The 22,885-nt window shown below is 38.5% G+C and overlaps 3 protein-coding genes across 3 annotated transcripts; 2 read left to right on the forward strand and 1 right to left on the reverse strand.

The window, feature by feature from the left end:
- The first annotated feature begins 3,707 nt into the window (after positions 1-3,707).
- LOC121750074 (ubiquitin-conjugating enzyme E2 19-like) lies at positions 3,708-5,895 on the forward strand. The gene is made up of 6 exons (XM_042144525.1): positions 3,708-4,089; positions 4,945-4,972; positions 5,063-5,290; positions 5,383-5,446; positions 5,541-5,600; positions 5,702-5,895. Exons 1-6 carry the CDS (start codon positions 3,965-3,967, stop codon positions 5,743-5,745), a joined length of 549 nt encoding a protein of 182 aa, XP_042000459.1. The 5' UTR covers positions 3,708-3,964; the 3' UTR covers positions 5,746-5,895.
- Positions 5,896-8,190: 2,295 nt separating this feature from the next.
- Positions 8,191-10,239, forward strand: LOC121752749. The gene is made up of 3 exons (XM_042147846.1): positions 8,191-8,964; positions 9,039-9,986; positions 10,072-10,239. Exons 1-3 carry the CDS (start codon positions 8,191-8,193, stop codon positions 10,237-10,239), a joined length of 1,890 nt encoding a protein of 629 aa, XP_042003780.1.
- Positions 10,240-20,359: 10,120 nt separating this feature from the next.
- LOC121752750 (transcription factor BEE 3-like) lies at positions 20,360-21,428 on the reverse strand. Its single transcript, XM_042147847.1, has 6 exons — positions 21,243-21,428; positions 21,019-21,132; positions 20,880-20,945; positions 20,736-20,804; positions 20,582-20,659; positions 20,360-20,500 (listed from the first exon to the last, which is right to left on the reverse strand). The coding sequence occupies exons 1-6, from the start codon at positions 21,426-21,428 to the stop codon at positions 20,399-20,401; spliced, it is 615 nt and encodes a 204-aa protein (XP_042003781.1). The 3' UTR covers positions 20,360-20,398.
- Between the last annotated feature and the right edge of the window lie 1,457 nt (positions 21,429-22,885).

Consider the following 22,885-nt stretch of genomic DNA (forward strand, 5'->3'; position numbering starts at 1 on the left):
AGTATATTAATATTAAATCTATATAATAAAATTAAATAATTAAAAAATTATTTTTAATAAAATCTAAGCATAATATTTTCTTCAAATTCATGAAAAAATTAATTAAAAAATACTATACTTTAATTTTATTAATTAAAAAATATTAATTAATTTTTTAAGAATATCATGCTTAGATTTAACGAAAATATTATGCTTAGATTTTAAGAAAATATTATTTTTTTCTTAACGTATAACCCAAACCCGACCCAAACACGACCCGACCCAACCCATTGTTTTAGTCAAAAATCGGCCGTTGACCGTTAGTTTTTAACGAAAATGTTGACGGAGGACCAAAATGATCAAAATTCCATATGTGCAGGACCAAAATGATCAAATGTCCATATGTGCAGGACCAAAAAATCCAAAAGATAATGTTGACCGTTAGTTTTTAACGAAAATATTGACGGAGGACCAAAATGATCAAATGTCCATATGTGCAGGACCAAAAAATCCAAAAGATAATGTTTAGGACCAAAATCGTAAAATGGCTATATGTTGAGGACCAATTTTGGCCTTTACTCTTAATTTTATCGTTAGTAGCCGCCAATTTGCATTTTGCGTGAGAGTTTTGCGAGTGGCCGTGGGCACATACATCTAGGGTTTTGGATTTTGTGACTAGTCAAAAGGATCTTCGATAAAAGTGAGAATTGTGAAAGACCATTGTGTGCTCTTCTAGACCGTGCCTTACTCTTCTTAAGTCTCTTACTCTTAGAGCATCCACAATGGCGGCGAGCCCACCAGCTCGCCGGTCCTCTCGCCAAATCGGCGAAAAAAACGGCGAGCGCACGCCGATTCCAGACCGCTGGCCGATGCGCTCTCCGATCGGCTGGCCGCCATTGCAGGCTCCCGATCGGCAAGAGGATTTTATTTTATTTTTTTATTTAATTTTCGAAACACTATATACACGATTTGCACGTCATTTTCATTTGCACCACTTGTTTTAACGAGTATTCTCTCTATCTTAATTTCTGTACAAGAGCAACAACGTGAAATGAGTAGCGCGGGTGGTAGTAGTGGTGGTAGTGGTGGGGATGCTGAGGAGTACGACCGGCGAATGAATGAAGCGTTGGAGGCGTATACGTCCCGTGAGATAGACCTGCTGTTACAGAGGGCCTTGCAGCCGGCGGTACCTCGACCTCCACCCGTTGCCCACCGCCGAGCAGTGATTGAGCGGGATCACGTAGCTGCACATCAGCGGCTATATGAAGACTACTTTGCACCGGAGCCGCGGTTTAACGCCAACCTTTTCAGGCAACGTTTTAGGATGATCAGGGCCCTGTTTATGCGTATTGTTGACGCTTTGAAGCGTCGATATCTGTATTTCCGCTTCAGGCACGATGCGGCTGGCAAACCAGGCCACACACCTATTCAAAAGTGCACTGAGGCAATCAGGCAGTTGGCCTACGGAGGCGCGACAGACATGTGGGACGAGTACCTCCACATCGGTGAGACGACTGCCCTTGAATGTATGAAGTATTTCTGTCAGGGCGTGGTTGAAATATTCCGTGATCAGTACCTTCGAAGCCCTACCCCCGAAGACTGCCAGGAGCTGATGCAGATGCACGGGGAGAAGCATGGGTTCCCGGGTATGTTAGGCAGCATAGATTGTATGCATTGGGAGTGGAAGAACTGTCCCGCTGCCTGGAAGGGGTTCTACACGACCAGCTACAAGGGAAAGAATCCCACGATGATCCTCGAGGCCATAGCTGATTACCGGCTGTGGATTTGGCGTGCATATTTTGGGGTAGCCGGGTCGAACAACGACCTCAACGTCCTCAACTCGTCGCCCCTTTTCAACGAGCAGTGCCAGGGCGTCGGTCCGGCCATCAGTTTTATCGCCAACGGGAACCAACATGATATGGGCTACTACTTGGCGGATGGGATATACCCTAGATGACCTGTCTTTGTGAAGACGATCAGGTGCGCATCAAATGAGAGGAAGACCTACTTTGCGGAACGGCAAGAGTCGGCGCGCAAGGACGTGGAGCGCGCATTTGGTGTGCTCCAGTCTCGATGGGCGGCAATTAGGGGTCCAATGCGGTTGTGGCATGTCGACTGCATTGCTGATATAATGTACGCCTGTATTATGTAAAATTATGTAATTTTTTTTAATGTACCTTTTTTTAATGTACCTTTTTTTAAAAATTATGTATTTTTTTTAATGTACATTTTTTTTATTTAAATAAAATTATTGCATTTTCCCGTATCTGTGTCGTAAGTTGAAGTCCGTATTTTGTGTGATTGTTATTTTTATTATTTTGTTTATTGTGGCTAGGCTATGGCTAGGCTATTGCTTGTCCAGTTGGTTGTCCTGATGATGTGGCAGGAGAAGTTTTTAATGTTAATGATGTGGCAGGAGGAGTTTGTGACTAGGCTATGGCAGGGCAATTGCCGGTCCAAAACAATTATGGATGCTCTTAATGAATTTGTTTAATGCTGCTGATCATGAGTGTTGTATTTGTAACTTCCACTTGTATTTCTTGATTTCTGTTTGTTTTAATCGGCCTATTATTAACCATTTTATGTGATACCTAACAAAAGTGGTCACTCTTGCATCTGATCCGTACAAATACACTTTTGAGCGCTCCCTCCCCTCCTACTACTTCAATCTATGGTTTTCACCAAATTAGTTGGTATAATACTTTTCCTTCAACAAATATATCGAAAATTCGAACCATTCATTATAGGTTTGTGATCTGTAATTAAAACATTAAATAAAATATTTCTTTTACTTTAGTTTGAATTTAAATTTAAAGTACTATGTAGTAGGAGAAAGTCAACAATTTCACCTGGAACATTCTCACTTTTCATTTTTTTGGATGCTACTTTAGTTTTACATATATATTAAACAATTTTATATCCGAATAGGTGCATAAACTTTTTACAAAAAGTTAATTTATAGTAGTTGTTTCAAATTAAGAGTTTATTCTTTGGGTCAATTGTTGCATATCATACTAGGTTCAATCTTTCATCCCTGATTTATGGGCCCGAAAACTAATTAAAACAGGCCCATCTTCGCATGACATTATTATTAATGGAGAGTAAATCAGTTCCTGAAAAAATAATTGGTTACCAAGGATTTTAATATATAATTGATAGAGTAAGAATAGTAAAATATTATTAATGGAGAGTAGGAGTTCACATCATTGTTAGTCTAGTTGGATTATCAATTTTAGAATATTCATATATTTTAGAAACGGATGAAGAAGGAAGTAGTTCATAACATCAAGAAGACATGAATTTGAATTCAAAAATTAATAGTGGAAGAAATAGAATTTTTTTAAAAAAAATTTATTTAATAAAAATTAAATTTATGTCATACTCCGTCCGCGAATAGGAGTCCCATTTTTCCATTTTATTCCGTCCGCGAATAGGAGTCCCAGTTCACTCATACCATAAATGGTAATAAGGTCTCAGCTTCCACTAACTCATTTCACTCACATTTCATTTAAAACTAAGTGAGATCTATATTCCACCAATTTTTTTTCACCCATTTTTCTTAACATTTTTTAAAACACATGTTGCCTCCATGGAGTGAGACTCCTAATTGTGGACGGAGGGAGTAAGAAAAAAAAGTTTGCCTAAAGTAGAAGTTGATTAATTTATGGAACAGAATAAACCATTGATTAGCAATGGAGGAAGAACAATGAAAAACTAGCCGTTAAACACAGGTATACATTTTGCTGCGATGCTGTAACGTTCAAAATCGAGAAGCCCCTTTCTTTTATAAACCCTCTCTCTCTCATCATTTCCGATCCTCGCTCACTCTCACTCTCACTCTCAATTCTCTGCGATCGCGGCAGAATTAGTCGCAGATCCCCTTATCTCTCTCTCTCTAAACTGTCTCATTCTTCTCCGATTTGCACAGAATTTTCATCTCTGAATCCGTTCGTCATTCTCTTGAAATTCGTCGTTCTCTTCTTCGATGGCCACCGGTACCAACACCCACCACCAGGACAGCAACCCTAACACCCCGGCCGCCGCCGCCGCTCCTCCCAAGCAGGCTGTTCCCACCGCCAAAACCGTTGATACTCAGTCCGTTTTGAAAAGGTACTCTTCAGATTATTACTCTCTTCCTTTTCAATTTTTAAGATCCGATTTCCTCAGCTCGTGTGCCAGATGATCTATTTGTTGTATTTAGGGTTTCAATTTAGGCCTTCGTAGTTTCAATGAAGACGGGTTCAATTCTTTGGCATTTAGGGTTTCCATAATCTTGTGCGTTCTTTTGCTGCTTTTCTTGCTTGATCTACCCATATGAATGACCTATTGTTGGATAATGTATCGAATTAAAGGAATTAAACAAAATCGTCGTGTATTGTGGATTACTATGTGCGATGCAGGTACAATTAAAATCTAAGGTAAATGAACATGGATGAGTATATTGCATCAACTTTGGCTTGAAAAGGGTATTTATGTCTGTGGTATATTATTCTATGCCAGATTTAATTTGATAATAACATAACTAATCTAATTTTACATATTATTCAAGAAAATGTTGTTCTTGATGGGATAGAGCTGGATGCCCAATTTTGTTACGCATGAATTTGAAGATTGCAAACATCATTCTTGATGGGACAGAACTTGATTTCTTTTATTGGGTTAGATCAAAATAATGTAGTATTTGAATTGCACCAAATTTGACCATTGACGGGATATTGGAGTTGCCTATTAGTTGATGCTAATCTCTGGTTCTGTGCTTGCTCTACCAAGTTGGTTATGATGATAGCTGTTTATTACAGGGTGCTGAACTCTTTTTTATTTAGTAATTTAGGAAATTTTCACCTCTAAGTTTGTTCATTTCTCGTTTATTGTTACCAATTTGACCTGCATATCTACGGACTTGATCCATTCGCCTTCTTTTATAATGTCGATGACCAACTGTCTCAAGTTTTTTCATTGAAACAGATTGCAGTCTGAGCTAATGGCCCTGATGGTAAGAACTATTGCTGTCATATGGTGCAACAGTTATTTGGATCCTTGTAACCTCTAATACTCATTCCGACTTGCTTTTAATAATCCTTAGATGGGTGGTGATTCTGGGATATCTGCATTCCCGGAGGAAGACAACATATTTTGCTGGAAAGGGACGATCAGCGGCAGCAAAGATACTGTCTTTGAAGGAACTGATTACAAGCTGTCACTGTCCTTCCCTTCGGAGTATCCTTTCAAGGCTCCCAAGGTCAAATTCGAGACATCTTGCTTCCATCCTAACGTCGATATTTATGGGAACATATGTTTGGACATATTGCAGGTTACCACTACTATTACTCACGATTAGCTTTGTCTTCTGTCATCACTGTCAGCCGATACTCACTGTGTGTAGTGTGTATGTAATGTTTGCAGGATAAGTGGTCATCCGCGTATGATGTTAGAACTATCTTGCTGTCGATTCAGAGCTTGCTTGGAGGTAATGCATCAACAATGTTTATTGATGTATAAATGTAGTTGTTTATTGATATTAGTTGTGATACTAACTGAGCAATGGTTGTATATATGAATAGAGCCCAACATAAGCTCACCACTTAATACCCAGGCAGCAGCTCTTTGGAGCAACCAAGAAGGTATAAATATTTATATACTCATTACTGGGTTAATATTATCAAATAAATGTTGATAATACTGGTAAATTAAAATCTTTTTGTTATGATTTTTTGGTTTGCAGAGTACCGGAAAATGGTGGAGAAATTGTACAAGCCAGTGGCCTAAAAGATTATGGATGGAATTGGTTTAGAACTGAATGTTTACTGCTACAAGTTACATTTACATTTTTGCATAATTCTTTAAACGTTGTTGAACAGTGTACCTTTTCGGTCCACAATGAATTGTTGAATGATACAATATCCCAATGTTACTTAACTTTTAGAGCCTATACTTATGTCATTAATTTTAAGAAAATTCTTAATTTTGACTTGGTAAAATATTTAGTACTGAAAGTGATTATAATTAATTGAATACATTGGAGAATCCACCTCAACAAAAAACATCGGCAATGATGTTCATCCACATCAAAAAATAATAAAATGCCTCAGTTTAAATACAAATTACGAGTGAGATTCGGTAAACAAAAAAAATTGATTCAATGGAAATAATGTTTTGCTGTATCATAAGTTAGTTGTAATTAGTTCATTCGTGTAGCAGTAAAAACCAATTTTTTGAAGAGCTTAAAATATAAGGAGTATCAATTTTTAGCTACTTTGAATATGGTGAAAAAATACACAAACTTTGAGTTTGTAGTTAATTACCCAAATTTAATCCTATTTGGCTCACTGAGATGCCCATGTCACCTAACAACACTTTGTGAAAATTACACGAACTTCAAATGATGTCAAAAAAAATATATAGCAACTTTTGCTATGTTGAATACTTTGGTCAAGTTGCTCATATTATAGAGCTAATATGGTTTTATATTATGGTGATCAAATCTTAGGCTTCTTTTTCATGGGATGATCATGTACAAAACCTGACTTGTAGTAGTAATAACGATCATATCTAATTGGGATAACTGCCTTAAAAGTCATGAACTTTGCCCGAATTCCGGTTTTTCCCACGAGCCATTTTTTTGGCGTATAAAGTCACGAACTTTACTTTTTGTCGCCGATTTCCCATGGTGTGTTTTCCGGCAAACGAGTGAGATGACGTGTCGCGTTTAATTGACCTGGCGGATCGTGGCAGCTGACATGGAAGCTGATATGGTAATAAAATTAAAAAATAAAAACACAAAAAACAATTTAAAATTAATAATTTAAATCTAAACCTAATATCCCCCACCCCAACTCCAACACAAAAAACAATTGACCTGCGACGACGATGAACCAATCGACCAGGAACGTTGAGGCGACGCCATGGAGTGCTTGGCCGGGTTTCTTCCCAGACAAGCCGAATCCGAACCCGTAAGTTTATGTTTACCATTGTTTGGAGTATGTGGCCGGATAAAACTATAAAATTGTTTGGTTGTGTTGATTTTTTCAAAATTATTTGGAGTATCCTCAAGTTTGGTTGTGTTGATTCTTTCAGTGAACCCTTTCTGCTGCGGATTTACCATGGGGGTAAATTTATACCTGATGGGAGGATTTGCGAGAAATACGTAGGTGGGGAAATGTGGGAAGGCAGTGGGTTTGATCAAGATAGGTTTGGGTACTTTGACCTAGTGGATGAACTGAATAAACTAGGGTTTCATAGCTGGGATAGACTATGCTTCAAGAGAAAATGGGGAATGGAGTTTCTTAACATAAAGGGTGATGCAGATGTGATGTTAATGTTGAAGTTTCTGACAACAGTTAGGCAACAAATTTGTGATGTGTATATTGTAGGTGGGAAGGGTGGGCTTGAGAACATTGATGAAGATAAATCAGTGGGTGGGGGAGACAATGTGGGTGAGGAAGCTGCCATGAATAGAGTGGAAGTGTTTGAGTCAGTGAAAATGAGTAAGGTTGATACTGTGAATAAGAGCATGTCTACCAGAAGGAGTAGAAAAGAAACAACTACAAGGGCTGGCAAGCTAAAGTCTATTTCTACCGAAGATGTTGTGGAGAAGAATGCTGAAAGTAGTGTTAAGAAAAGTTTGTTCCAGTCTTCCAAGAAGTCAGTGGTTGAAAATATGGGTGATTCAGTGGGGAATAGGAAGGCAGCAGCAGCTAAGGATGTGGGAAAGAGTGTGGGTGAAGGTGTGGGAGGTGAGGATAATGATGCTGAGGATTTGGGTTATAATGTGGGAACTATAAGTGAATCTGTGGGGATGAGAGATGTAACTGAGGAGAGTGTGGGGGATAAGACTGATTACAGTCTGGGAGTGGGTCTGGGAGATGACAGTGAAGATGATGGGAGTTATATGCCATCTTCTGAAGATGAGGAAACTGATGATGACATGGAGGCTGAGGAGTTGGTATCCGAGGATGAGGAATACACTCAGGGAAGGAAGAAAGTAAAAGAGAACAAGGAGAATGAGTTTGTTGTTACAGATGACATATTTTATGGCACAGTGAGTGGAGGGAAGCAAAGTGAATATGTTCTGAGGATAAGAATTCTGAAGAAGGGGACATATACTCTAGCTCAACTGATTCTCAGGATGAAGGGAGGAAAAGGTTAGAAAGGCATGCAAAGGTGATGTATGATCCACGGAGTGATCATAAGAGTTTGAAATTGTGTCTGGGTATGGGTTTTATTGATGATTTTCAAGCAAGGGATGCTTTGACAGACAATGCTGTGGAAAATGGTAAGGAGATTCATTTTAAGAGAGCAAATAGGAAGCAATTTGAGGCAGGTTGTAAGAGTCCTTGCAAATGGTTCTGTTCCGGGAGTTTAGTGAAGATGAATGGATCTGTAGTGATAAAGAACCTTGAACCTGAACACACATGTCCTAGAGCTATGAGGAATAAGATTGTGACCTCCAATTGGATAGCCAGAAAATACTTGCATGTGTTTAGAATTAGGCCAGAGTTCAGTTGCAAAGAGTTGGGTAGGGACTTGATGCAACGGTTTGCATTTGATGCAACCAAATGGAGGCTATACCACTCTAAGAGAAAGGCAATTGAGATGCTGAGGGGAACCGTGGAAGCTCATTATGCTAAAATAAGGATCTATATTCTGGAGTTGAGCAAGTCTGACAGAGAAGGGAGGTTTGAACTACATGTAGATGTAGGTTCTGTTTTCAAGGCATTGTACATTGGGTTCAGTGGTCTAAGAAAGGGTTTCAAGGAGGGGTGCAGACCTGTGATTGGTCTAGATGGGGCTTTCCTTAAGACTTATCTTGGTGGTATATTGCTAACAGCGGTTGGGACTGATGGAAACAACCAAATGTACCCCATTGCATGGGCAGTGGTTGAGGCTGAAAATGAAGTTTGCTGGACTTGGTTCATCAAAATTGTTGCTGAAGAGTTGGAATTGGGTGAAGGGGTAGGAGTTACCATTATCAATGATCAACAGAAGGTTTATTCTCTTTTTCATACTGTGATCTACCTTGTTATATGTTGTCTACTGACACTAACATTGTTGCTGGATAGGGACTGGAGAATGCAGTACAAAGTCTACTTCCATTAGCTGAGCATAGAAACTGTGCAAGGCACATCTATACAAACTGGAAGAAAACACACAAAGGTCCTCTGTTGAAGCAGCATTTCTGGAAGATAGTTAGGAGTACTTACCTGGAGGAGTATGAGCTTGCTTGCAAAGAGCTTGAGAAGGAAGATGGCCAAGCATATGCAGATTTGATGGATAAGAATCCAAGCAGATTCTGTAAGGCATTTCTAACCCCTGGCAACTGCTCCGATGTCATTCTAAACAATGTTTGTGAATGTTTCAATTCCTATATACTCGAAGCAAGAAGTAAGCATGTGTTAGATATGCTAGATGATATGGGAACCAAACTAATGGAGAGGCTTTATAGAAAGGGGATAGAAGTGGAGACTATTGGAAGTGATTCAACTGTGTGCAAAAAGGTCAGGAAGAAATTAGAAGCTATGGTATATGAAAGTAGAAACTGTACCACAATTCCTGCGGTTGGGGGGAAATTTGAAGTTGGACATTTTGAAGATAGGTTTGTAGTGACTCCTTCCTTAAAGATGTGTGGGTGTAGGAAATGGGATTTGACTGGCATCCCATGTATTCATGCATGCGCTGCTATTCATTTTCTCAAGCAAAATGTTGATGATTATGTGCATGAATACTACTCCTTGAGGAAGTACATGAAGGCATATGGATATGGGTTACCAGCATTGAATGGAGAGAAGCTCTGGCCTCAGGCTGAGGGGTACCCCGTTGTGCCTCCTCCTGTGAAGAAGATGCCCGGCAGACCGAAGAAGGTTAGAAGGAGAGATCCGTTCGAGAAGGATCCTGCCAGACCCAACAGAATGAAGAAGATCTGTGTGATGACATGCCAGAAGTGTTTACAAGAAGGCCACAACTCCAGAACTTGCAAGAATGAGCCAGTTGTAGTGCAACCGAAGCCAAAGGTTAATCAACTCCAGTTTATACTTCAACATTTTTGCTAACATATGTTACTACTATCTACTAACATTGCAACTGCTATACTTATAGGCGAAGATGGGGAGGCCTCGCAAGACACCATCCCTTGAAGGAAGTGGCACCACCGCAATTACGGGGAGAGGTGGAAGAAGGGGAGGCCGTGGAGGAGGCCGTGGTGGAGGGCGCACTGGAGGACGTGGCTCAATCCCAACGCAACAAAGCATTAACAACAATGTTTGAAGACAATGTTTTGTGTATTTGAAAGTGTCAAGTGACTGTATTTGGAAGACAAATTTGTTTGAACTGTGATTTTGCAATGTGTTTTGTGAACACCAAACAATGACTGTATCAATTTGTATGGGAGCATGAGACTTTGGAATTGGATGCTATTGTATGTATTAAACCGTGTGTTGTGTTAGCTAAGCTACAACAATAACTCACACTATGCTGCTTTTGAACTCAAAACTCAATGCATTCATAGAGGAAAATTCACTACATAGGAGTGTATTACATTGGAGTTCAACATGCATAGATCATTATACATAAGTTATGTTAGCTAAGCTACAACAAGATCCGAAGTTATGTTAGCTAAGATACAACAAGATCCACAAGACGATACATAACATGCAAATGACAACCTTCAAGTTCCGGTTTTGACGCTGCAACTGTGCGATAACACCTTGGAGTGCTTCAACTTCAACGATTTTCGAACGGACGCTCTCGTCGAGTGCATCCTGCTTAGCAACCCTATCTCTCAATGCTCTTTGCACGTTGTCCCTATCAAGCTTCAGTTTTTTGAAAAAATACTCTTGATTCGGTGACATTGATGGATCAATCCAACGAAAGAATTTACAGTCGTCCTCCTTCCAGACTTGGCAACGATAGAAGCGTCGTCCGGGATTGGCATCCGTATTGGATGTCACCACATCAGCTTCAAGACCGTGATCACAGACCACTGCCTCAAACCTCGGCCACGTTCTGCTCGAATGCTGGGAAGAACTCGACATCCTGCATTTGAACAATCAAAACTCATATTAACAGTCATGAACCCTAAATACCCATTGCCAATTGCACACGGGAAATCGCTAAATTGCAGGTTGCCAACTGCACAATCGACCCCTAAACCCAACGAAATCAATCGCATCTTTAACGAAAAATCGGTAGGATGAATCGCGAATTGAACCCTAAAATGAAGCAATGGTCTTACCTTGTTACGGGATTTTCGCTTCCAATGGGGGTGGATGAATCGCGACTTGAATCCAAGAATGGAAAATGGTTGGGGGTGGATGAATCCAGCGAGAGAGGAGGAGTGAATAGCGTTTGATTTGGGCGATATAACCTAATTTTGACTGATGATGTATAAAACGACGTCGTTTTGACCATCAGAAACGACGTCGTTTTGAATTTTTCCGATGCCTGACACGTCGGAATTCAGGCATGCCACATAGGATTTTAAATTGCCGGAAATCACAGGGTCGGGTCGGGTTGGGTTGGGAAATACCAGATAAAAAGTAAAGTTCGTGACTTTATACGCCAAAAAAATGGCTCGTGGGAAAAACCGAAATTCAGGCAAAGTTCATGACTTTTAAGGCAGTTATCCCTATCTAATTATACTAGAATTTGCTTTGAAATTGGATTTTATTTTCAAAATTTCCAATTTATATTCTATGTACTCTACCTTCGTATTTAGGACCTGCTAAAGCACAAATTGTGGTTAAACAAAAAATTGTTTAACCCATAACTTATACTTTCTTCATCCATAAAAATTGTTCAACAATTACCTAAATAACATGTCCACCAAAATTATTAACTATTCTTCTTTGATAAAACTATCACAATTATTTTCTATATGTGACCTAACACCTATTTACTCCTTACTATTATTCTTGATGTGGCCATTTTATACTAATTAATTAAAATCTATATCACCATAGGTCGTGATTAATTGAGATTTTTTAGTTTAATTGAAAATTGATATGCATTATCAGTCTCTCATTTTTATTAAATGAGTTATCCAGAATTTGTCATATAAAATTTATTTTATGATTAATTAATTATAAAATGGCATAATGGTAATTTTAGTTGAAAACAAACCCTAATTGAAAACAAACCCTAATGTGAATGAATAGCTGAAAATGCATTTTAGTTCTCAATTAGGCCCAAAAATACCCTATCACCATATATCATCAAAATGTACGTTAGTAATAATATGAGTTGGCCTTTGAGGTTCTGTCGATAAATAATATGGAACGTTGGAATTTTCTTATATGCATATTGATTAAGTTTTAGTAATTGGTATTCCACAATACTGCTCTAAATACTCCATAGAAATTTTATTTTATCCTGTCCATTTACCTTTTCTCATGATCATTTACAAAGATTTTTACGTATGTTAAAAAATGTATATCAAATTATTGTGAATCTCGAGTTCACCAAATAAGGGTTATAAAGATAGTAAAATGTTAATTGACATGAATCCATAATTAATTCTTAATTTGCGTAGATATCTTGAAGACATTGATATATTGAGTTGATACTTGATAAACATACATGTATCAAACTTGTTAGAATGGGGACATGCCATGCCTCAAAAGGAACATAACATACAACAAAATAGCAATTGGTCAAAAGGAATTATTCCACATGAGAGAGAAATTTTTTGAGTGAAATATGAAGTGGGTTCTGAAGAATCAAATACAGAATCGACGCGAGATTCACGAACAAATGTGGGACGATATTATTACGAATACAAAGCAAACGAAGGCGATTACAACACACTATCACTTAGCTCGCTACTCAATCGGAGAAAACAACTCGATTGTGGATCACTCACCTAGCTAGCTCAAGAATCACAAAGTGTATTCACTTCTCTATCTAGTTTCTTGAATCACACGAATATATGGAGAAAAACAAGATGTGAAACTGAAAACTGAAAAACTAGTCGTTGTAACTGAACGAGCTGTTCAAATACAACGGTTGGTAGCCGAGCTTAATCGAGCTCGGTGTTGGAGAAGCTTAATCGAGTTCGGTGTTAGCCGAGCTTAATCGAGTTCGGTGTTAGCCGAGCTTAATCGAGTTCGGCCCTCAATAATGACTTGGGCCGATGGTTGGTCCAGCCACACCAAAACCCAACAAATCTCCACCTTGGCTGCATCCACCATCCGGCCAGCCAAAACTCCACCTTCACCAAAATTCCCTCATCTTCTTGCAGTCAAGTTAACCAAGTCTAAACAATGCTCGAACTTAGCACTTGGTAGGGGTTTAGTCATCATGTCAGCTGCATTTTCAGAGGTGTGGACCTTCTTGACTGCCACCACGCCTTTGCTTATCTCATCTCTTACAAAATGAAGTTTGATGTCGATGTGCTTACTTCTCTCATGGAAAGTCTGGTGCTTGGCCAAGCTAATGGCGCTGTTGCTGTCACACAAGATAGTTACAGCCTCTTGCACCACACCAAAATCCCCCAATATTCCCTTTAGCCATTTAGCTTCTTTAACCGCTTCTGCTAAGGATATATACTCTGCCTCCGTTGTAGAGAGCGCAACCACAGATTGGAGATTAGACTTCCAACTGATTGCTGTACCAAAGAGCTTGAAGATATAGGCAGATTGGGATTTTCTGCTATCAATATTTGCAGCATAGTCTGCATCACAGTAGCCTATGAGCTCATCCTCACCGTCTGCTGTGCAGAACAACAATCCCAAATCTTGTGTGCCCACCAAATACTTCATTATCCACTTCAAAGCTTGCCAATGTGTGCTACCCGGGTCTGCCATGTATCTGCTGGTCAGGCTTATGGCATGTGACAGATCAGGCCGAGTACACAACATCATGTACATAATACTCCCAACAATACTTGCATAAGGCACCTTAGACATCAACTTCCTTTCCTGATCATTAGCTGGTTTCTGACTGACAGAGAGCTTGAAGTGTGGACTTGTTGGAGTTGATACCTTTCTAGAGTCAATCATCTGAAATTTGATTAACATCTTCTTGATGTAGCTATGCTGCATCAACCATAACTTCCTAGCAGCTCTCTCTCTTATGATATCCATGCCAAGAATTCTCTTTGCATTTCCCAAGTCCTTCATTTCAAAAGCTTCTTCCAAATCCTCCTTCACTTGCTTCACATCTGCCTTACTAGGGCCTGCCACAAGCATATCATCCACATAAAGTAACAAGTAAGCAACAGCTTTACCTCCCTTGTACCTTATGTAAACACAGCTATCAAAGGCAGATTTCTTGAAGCCAAGTCTCTCCATCTGTCTGTCAAAAGTCAGGTACCACTGCCGGCTGCTTTGTTTCAGTCCATAGAGGCTTCTCTTCAAACAACAGACCTTATCCTCATCTCCCGGCCTTATGAATCCTTGTGGCTGCTCCATATAGATTGTCTCCTCCAACTCACCATGCAAAAAAGCTGTTTTTACATCAAGTTGTTGCAATTCCCAATCTCTCCGAGCCACAATTGCCAAGAGTATCCTTATTGAGCTGTGTTTCACCACAGGAGAGAAGACCTCGGTGTAATCTATCCCCTCCTCCTGTGTGAAACCCCTTGCAACCAAGCGAGCCTTGTATCTGATACTATCATTCTCAGAGGCCTCCACCTTTTTCTTGTAAATCCATTTGCAAGAGATAGGTCTTTGTTGAATCTGTGATCTGAGAACTAGGATCCAAGTTTTGTTTTTGATGAGAGAGTCTATCTCATCCTTCATAGCCATTTTCCATTTCTCTTTGTCTTTGCTGCCAATAGCTTCCTTATAGGTGCTTGGTTCTGAGATCTCCAACTCCTCTGCAACACACAAGGCATAGTATACAAAATCTGCATCTCTGAACCTTGCTGGTGGTCTGATTTCCCTTCTGGTTCTGTCTCTGGCCAGAGCATATTGCTGAACTTGTGGCTCTGGATCAGAGACATCTGGAGTATTATCAGTAGGCTGCTCATTCTCCTCATCTGAGGACATCATTGGCTCTTGGAAATCAGCAGCATCTGAGGCTCTATGTTCTGGTTCAAGTTGATCAAAACTGACCCCAGCAGGTTCTGGAGTTGTCACTGTCTGCAGAGTAGGCTTGAATGGCATAATTGACTCATCAAAAATGACATCTCGACTGATGATGACTTTTTGATTCCCTTCTTCTGTGCACCAAAGTCTATATGCCTTAGCACCATCTTGGTAGCCAAGGAAAATGCATTTTAGTGCTCTAGGTTCTAGCTTTCCTTGCCTTGTGTGAGCAAAGACTCTACAACCAAAAATCCTAAGCTTCTCATAACCTCCTAGGCTTCCATACCATCTGCCATCTGGAGTATCAAAACCAATGGCTGAGCATGGACATTTATTGATCAATTTGGCTGCTGTGGTGACAGCTTCTGCCCAGAATTTCTTAGGCACTCCAGATTCAAAAATCATGCATCTTACTCTCTCAAGGAGAGTCCTATTTATTCTCTCCGCGGTTCCATTTTGTTGTGGATTCCCCGGAGCTGTCCTATGCCTCTTCACTCCCCTTTGCACACAGAAGTTATCAAATTCCCTTGATAGGAACTCAAGCCCGTTGTCTGTCCTCAGACACTTCAAGCCATGCCCTTTCTCAACTTCAACTGCCTTGTACCATGCACTGAACTTGCTGAATGTGTCTGATTTCTCCTTGAGGATCCATACCCAAACCTTCCTGCTATAGTCATCTACTACACTCAAGAAGTACCTTCCACCACCTATGGAATTAACCGGGCTAGGACCCCATAGATCACTGTGACAATAATCCAGAGGTCTTGTGGAGTTGTGCTTTCCTGAGCCAAAAGGCAATTTCTTTCCCTTTCCCAGTAAGCAAGACTCACACATTTTTACACTCTCCCTATCATCACATGCAAAAACGCCCTTCTTGATCAATTCTTTAAGCCCTTTATCACCCACATGGCCTAATCTCTTGTGCCACAACACCAGATTCTGTTCCTCAGCAACATAGGAATCTCCCACAATGACCTCAGCCTCCAGATAATATAATCTATTTATCCTAGAGGCTGACATAACAATAGCACCACCATTCATAATCCTCATACTCCCACCAGAAAATACACAAGAAAATCCTTTCATTTCAAGCACACCAACAGATACAAGGTTCCTCTTAATAGTAGGTATATACCTTACTTCAGTCAGCAATTTAATAGAACCATCATGCACCTTAAAACGAATATTACCAATGCCTTTAACAACACACACCTGGTTGTTGCCGAGCAAGACTGATCCCTGTGCTTCAGTCAGGTTCTCAAACCAATTCTTGTGGCTGCATATGTGGAAAGAGCACCCGGAGTCCACGATCCAAGAGTCTGCAATGGGCCTCTCAGTCACATTCATGACCTGAGCCGGCTCCAAATCTGCTGCACAGTCAGCAGTGTTCTGATCAGAATTGCCATCAGCCTGCTTCTTCTTTAAGGCCCAGCAATTTTTCTTGATGTGCCCAGGTTTCTTGCAATAGTTGCAAGACCTGGACTCCTTCTGATCCCACTCCCTTTGGCCTTTTCCTTTCCATTTTTCAGAACCCTGCCTCTTCCATTTTTCAGGTTTCTTGATATTGGCTTTCACGTTCAAGCTTTCCCCAGCCTGATCACGCAGTCTTGTTGAAGAACTCTGAAAATCCTTCAATTTCAGGGCCGAATACACCTCTTCATAGGTGATCTTGGAGTCTCTTCCAAGGAGTATAGCGTCCTTGAATTGTTCGAAGCTCTTCGGTAATGAATTGAGAAGCATAAGTGCTTTATCTTCATCCTTGATCTGCTCATCGATGTTCTCCAGATCATCCATGCATTTACCAAAATCTTCGAGCTGCTCCAAGATGCTCTTCGCCTCTGATATCTGGAAGGTGAAAAGCTTCTGTTTCAGATGAAGGCGATTTGCAAGAGACTTCGTCATATAGATGGACTCAAGCTTCCTCCATACTGCCGCAGCGGTCTCCTCCTTCGAAACCTCCCTCAGGACTCGATCGCTGAGACTCAGGATCAGAGTGCTATACGCCTTTTGTTGAAGTTCTTGAGCCTTTGGATCGACCTTTTCATCCGCACCCTTGGCGGTGTCGGCCTCCCCATTTTTGACGATTTCCCAAAGCCCTTGTTGCATCATCACGGCCTTCATCTTCAATCTCCATAGACCGAAGTCATTCTTGCCCGTAAACTTCTCCAATTCGAATTTCGCCGTAGACATCGCGCCGATTTCTTTCCCACAGACGGCGCCAATTTGAAGAATCAAATACAGAATCGACGCGAGATTCACGAACAAATGTGGGACGATATTATTACGAATACAAAGCAAACGAAGGCGATTACAACACACTATCACTTAGCTCGCTACTCAATCGGAGAAAACAACTCGATTGTGGATCACTCACCTAGCTAGCTCAAGAATCACAAAGTGTATTCACTTCTCTATCTAGTTTCTTGAATCACACGAATATATGGAGAAAAACAAGATGTGAAACTGAAAACTGAAAAACTAGTCGTTGTAACTGAACGAGCTGTTCAAATACAACGGTTGGTAGCCGAGCTTAATCGAGCTCGGTGTTGGAGAAGCTTAATCGAGTTCGGTGTTAGCCGAGCTTAATCGAGTTCGGCCCTCAATAATGACTTGGGCCGATGGTTGGTCCAGCCACACCAAAACCCAACAGGTTCATAATCTTTTATCATATTAGGGAAACACACATTGTTCATCCTCTTTGAATTAGGGTTACCCCACCTTTCAATACTATGCATTGCATCTAGCTATCTACTTTATTTAATAAATCAATTCAAAAAATACAAGAAAAAACCCCTTTTTCTTAATCATTCATATCATGAATTGGCAACATCCATCAGATTTGGACTTTGCATTATTAATTTGTTGGGTCTCTCCACTAGCCCATCTCGATATCTAATTGAATTTCACTATAATGGGTCAAAGTGATCAAAGGGTTAATTTCTAGTGCATTCTTATCTTTAATTTATTTTTTTTAATGGTGAATAGTTAGTTGTTATTCTTGATAAATGTAGTGGACTGATCATGTAATACTGTCGCAATCATTATTAATTGAACTTGAGCCCCCAACAAATTATTTCTATGCTTGTAAGTGTAATCATATTGGCACATAAAATAAGGTTAACACTAGGGTTATGTAACGTTAATTTAATTTCACGTTATAATGTTGGCACATAAATTAAGGTTGACTAATTTAATAATTGATCAGTATACTCGTAATTAAGTATAAATTAACTGAATTGAAGCTGAGATTAGGGTTAAGAATAAAGATACTTATGGAATGGACGTTAACGTTGATTAGTTTTATTTATTCGTACGTATTACAAATTTACAGACGTGGGATATTTGCATATTAACTACGCCATATGTGAAATTTAGAATACATGCATTAACAAAGTACAAATTATGAAATTAATCGATAAATTAATTAATTAAAGGGTATCAAATATATGAGTCAATTAATGTTACATTAATTATGTCACCCCTATTAGTTATTAGCTCTAATAGTTTGTTGAGGTAGCTTAGAGCATTAGCAGTGGTGCGGATGTCCCGGCGGACATCCCCGTGGACATCCCAAAAACACCTCCTGCCACGTCATACGGATATCCCACTGCGGATGTCACGTCATACGGATATTCCACTGCACAGTGACGGACATCGCCAAGGACATCGCCAAGGACATCCCGGCGGACTTCCCACAATAAAAATTCACAAATTAAACAATTTACGGAATTAAAATTTCGACACAAATACGGGGAAAATGAAACCACTTTATTTAAAAAAAATATACTTAATTAAAAAATACATAATTATTAAAAAAAATTACATTGTTAAAAAAATCGATTTCTCACTCCTCGGATTCCCCGCTGCCAGTCCCCTCGTCGTCCCAGTCGTTCTCACTACTCGTAAAAAAAAATAATGCAATAATCGGGATGTCCGTGCGGACGTCCGTGGGAGTCAACGCAATGGCGGACGTCCGCACGGACGTCGCGACGGATATCCGCAGAACGCCGCGGAACTCCGGTGTCTGCAGCGAATGTCCGTATTCGTGCCTCCCTTGCACAATGGCGGACTTCCGGCACGCCGGTCGGAATTTCGTCGGGACGGGCGCCGTTGCTAATGCTCTTATATCACACATTTATCGAAACCACCACTTAAATAGTAGTAGTATTCCATAATACCGTCGATAGTACTCCATTCGATCCACAGTAGTAGAGTCATTTCATTTTCAGCTCTCGTTTTGAAAAAATGATAAATAAATTGTTAAAGTGGAGAAAAAGTAAAGTAAAAAAAAGAATAATGTAGATAAGAGTCTTCTCTGCATTATTCTCCTCTTACTTTACTATTTATTCACTTTAACTATTAATTATCATTTTTTCAAAATGTGTGCAGAAAATGAAATGACTCTATTACTATGGTGGAACGTAGGGAGTACTAATTAACCACAAATCTAAAATGATTCCACCATAAATTATAGAAACGTCAAATAAAGCACAAATTTTATTTCTACAACTCTTACAACCACAATATTTTCAGTTACACATAAACTGAGCTACGCTTTTTAGAAAAACCAACACACGTTTGGTAAACTAGCTATACATGCATTAAAAATACTTCCCTCAAATTTTATCACTTTTTTCCATTTCTATCATTCCCATAAAATTTGTCACATTTAATTTTTTTACCATTTTTAATAATGGACTTCACATTCCACTAACTTATTCTCACTAACATTTTATTATAAAACTAATACTTTAAAAATAGGACCCACATCCTACCATTTTTTTCAACTCACTTTCTATTACATTTCTTAAAATACATGCCGATCAAACTGTGATAAAATTTGGGGGACGGAGGGAGTACTATAAAATTGACATACAAAACTACGTCTAAATAAAATTTACTGATGAAGTAGTTTTTGTGGATAGTTTGAAGAAAAACAACTAAACGCTTTGTCTCAAAAAGAAAAGAAAAAGATATTTCTTCTACTAATAATTACTCAACAAATTGTTGAGGCCTACCTTTGGACATACAATATTAAATTTTCTTTATTGATACATAGTTGATAGCTACTGATGAACAGAGTGTGGATTTGGTGAGGACAAACAAGTGAATCCATCTAAAATCAATAAATTAAATAATTATTCCGAGTCCATATCCACATATATGGATAAAATTTAACCAATTATAACGTGTTTTGAATTAGATCATAAGTGATCATTTAGCTAGAAAAGCATATATATTCATGAATTAACACAATAAAGATAACCAGTACAAATCCAATTAGATATAAGATGATGAATTGAAGACAACAAACACTATATTTTCCATATTTTTTTTCCATATAGAGAGATGAGTGAGTGGTTATACAAATTTTTAATTGAAAACTAAAGAATATTGAATTAATAATGTTGATGTGGATAGTAGTAGCCTAGTTGAGCTGCAGAAGAGAGTCCTTGGTTCATTACATTCTCGGCCTTGATTGCTTCTAATACATTCGCCCCCTAAAAATAAAAAAGAAGTCGAAATTCACGTTTACTACGAGTGATAGAGATCGATAGTCGATGAATGAATCGAGTGTGCACCTGCATTGCCTCCATGGCATCCGTGTCCGCGTTGAAGTCATAAAAGGAGCTTGCTGCTGTGAGCTTCATCGACAGAAACTGATCAACACAAGAAAATTCGTAAAATTAACTATCTATATATAATTAATTAACGAATTAATTTATCAATTGGCACCTCCACTTGATTTTGCAACGACTTCACATAGTTGATGATCTCGTCCAACATCATTGCCATCCCCATCGTCTGTTTCATTTCATATCATTAATTTTAATCCTACTAAAAAACACTAAATCCAAATTAATTAATTAATATACATACCTTGTAGCATCCAGGAACAATATCTTGCAAACACTTTAATCGCTCATTAATTTTTCCTCTTCTAACCTGATATATATATAGATTATTATTTAAATAAATATTTTTTAATTGATAAATGAACATAAATTTAAAAACGTACTCGTTCAGCTAAACTGTGACTATCGGTGGCTTGGCCTCTCTTGGCTCTTACATGAATCACTTCACCTCTCGTAATTGCATCTTCTTCTGGTTTCTTTGCTCTTCTTCCTCGACGCTGTAATATAATGTAATAATTCACAAGCATATATACAATTAGTTCATAATTAAATTGAATTGAACAAAATGTTGATTAATTAGGTAGGAAGGAGAGAAGGTGACACTAACACTAAGTAGGTATGGTTGGGATGAAGAAGTGCTCAAATCGGTTGCTTTCCTCTTGCTTTGATTATCTTCGATCCTAATCTTGGGCTCACCATTTTGAGCCAGAATGGTGGTGTTGATTGAGTTGTGGAGATTGAAATATTGATCGTCAAATATGTATAAATTGTTGATCAATGAGGACACATCCATCGAATTCTAAGTAGCTATACCACTTCTCGATTTTTTCTTCTCTTCAAATTCATCACACTTCTCATTTTCATATCCCTATATATAGTACTCAATCGGTCCCACCTAACCTGAAATTTTTATTTTACGCAACAAATTTATAAAGAAAATGGCCTCATTGTGTCATTTTTTAGTATTCATGATAAATAGTCACCTTACTTTATCCATTTTTTCTCCCATAATTCGTACCGTTTCTCACTTTTCTTTTATTTAACTAATTTCTCATTAAAACTCATGTCATTCACGAATAAAACTGTTTTTTTATGAATGGATAAAGTCTACAAGTATTTAGATATTTAATCGATAAAATAAAATAAATAAATAATAAAGTTAAAAAAACTAAATAGAAAATAATTTGTTTGTAAGAAAAAAAATAACAAGGTTCTAACTATATCTATCAATAAGATTCAAATCTAAATTATTATATTTCTTTTTTCATTATTTTTATTTCTATTTCTATTATAAATGAGTAAGAAAGAGTGCCACGTCGCAATACAAAATTTGAGATGTGTGGGACCCATCCTTAGGAGGTGGAGTATATACATCCACAAAACTGGGGTCCACTCATATTACCCACCACTAGTCAGGAAGTAGTCCCTACACTCAAATGGAATATGCCACAAATTTAATGATAAAAACTAAAATGCAGCTGGAAATTTATTTGTGAATTGCATAAGTCAGAAATTACTACTGCTTTGCACAAGAACTCTACCATCATATCTCTGTGTGTATCTAAAACAAGAACATTTTTGGTTGTCGTCTTCAGGCAGGGAAAATTCAAAGAGGGGGGCTGTCATATTTATTTGTTACAAAAAACCAACACAATAGGTAGTGGTGACATGCTATAATTCATCATAATCATTAGATGAGACAAATTAACAAGCTATCCATACATTTGCATATGGAGTATATAAAGGAATAATTCCTTAAACCGTCTCTTAAAAGTATGAATTATTACTTATTAGGTTTTCTCTAAAAAAATATGAACTTTTTAATTTTGAAATAGTTAAACAACACATTACCCACACACGTCATTTTATTTACAACTTATATCATTACACTACACTACTAATGATGTGGAGTTCACTCCTCACTAACACTTCTTGCACTAATATCCTTTATATCATTTATTTTACTTTACCAATTATTCATTAAACTCGTACTGAAGTAAATGTTCATAATTTTCAAGAACGGGAAGAGTAGTATTTTACCTCCAAATGAGTATTCAAGCAGTGAATTTTCTTGTGAAATTCACCCAAAAAAGCAAGTGTCTTACACGCAAAAACGTTTGCTTCTTTTTATAAGGAAAATTTACTTTTAACGAATTCTACTATAAACTCCATTATTCTCAAGAATTGCAATCTTACATCTTACAAAATCCACATTAAGGAAGCGTTTGCTATTAAATTCCAATAACACAT

Source organism: Salvia splendens, chromosome 10 (genome assembly GCF_004379255.2).
Source record: "Salvia splendens isolate huo1 chromosome 10, SspV2, whole genome shotgun sequence".
NCBI lineage: Eukaryota > Viridiplantae > Streptophyta > Magnoliopsida > Lamiales > Lamiaceae > Salvia > Salvia splendens.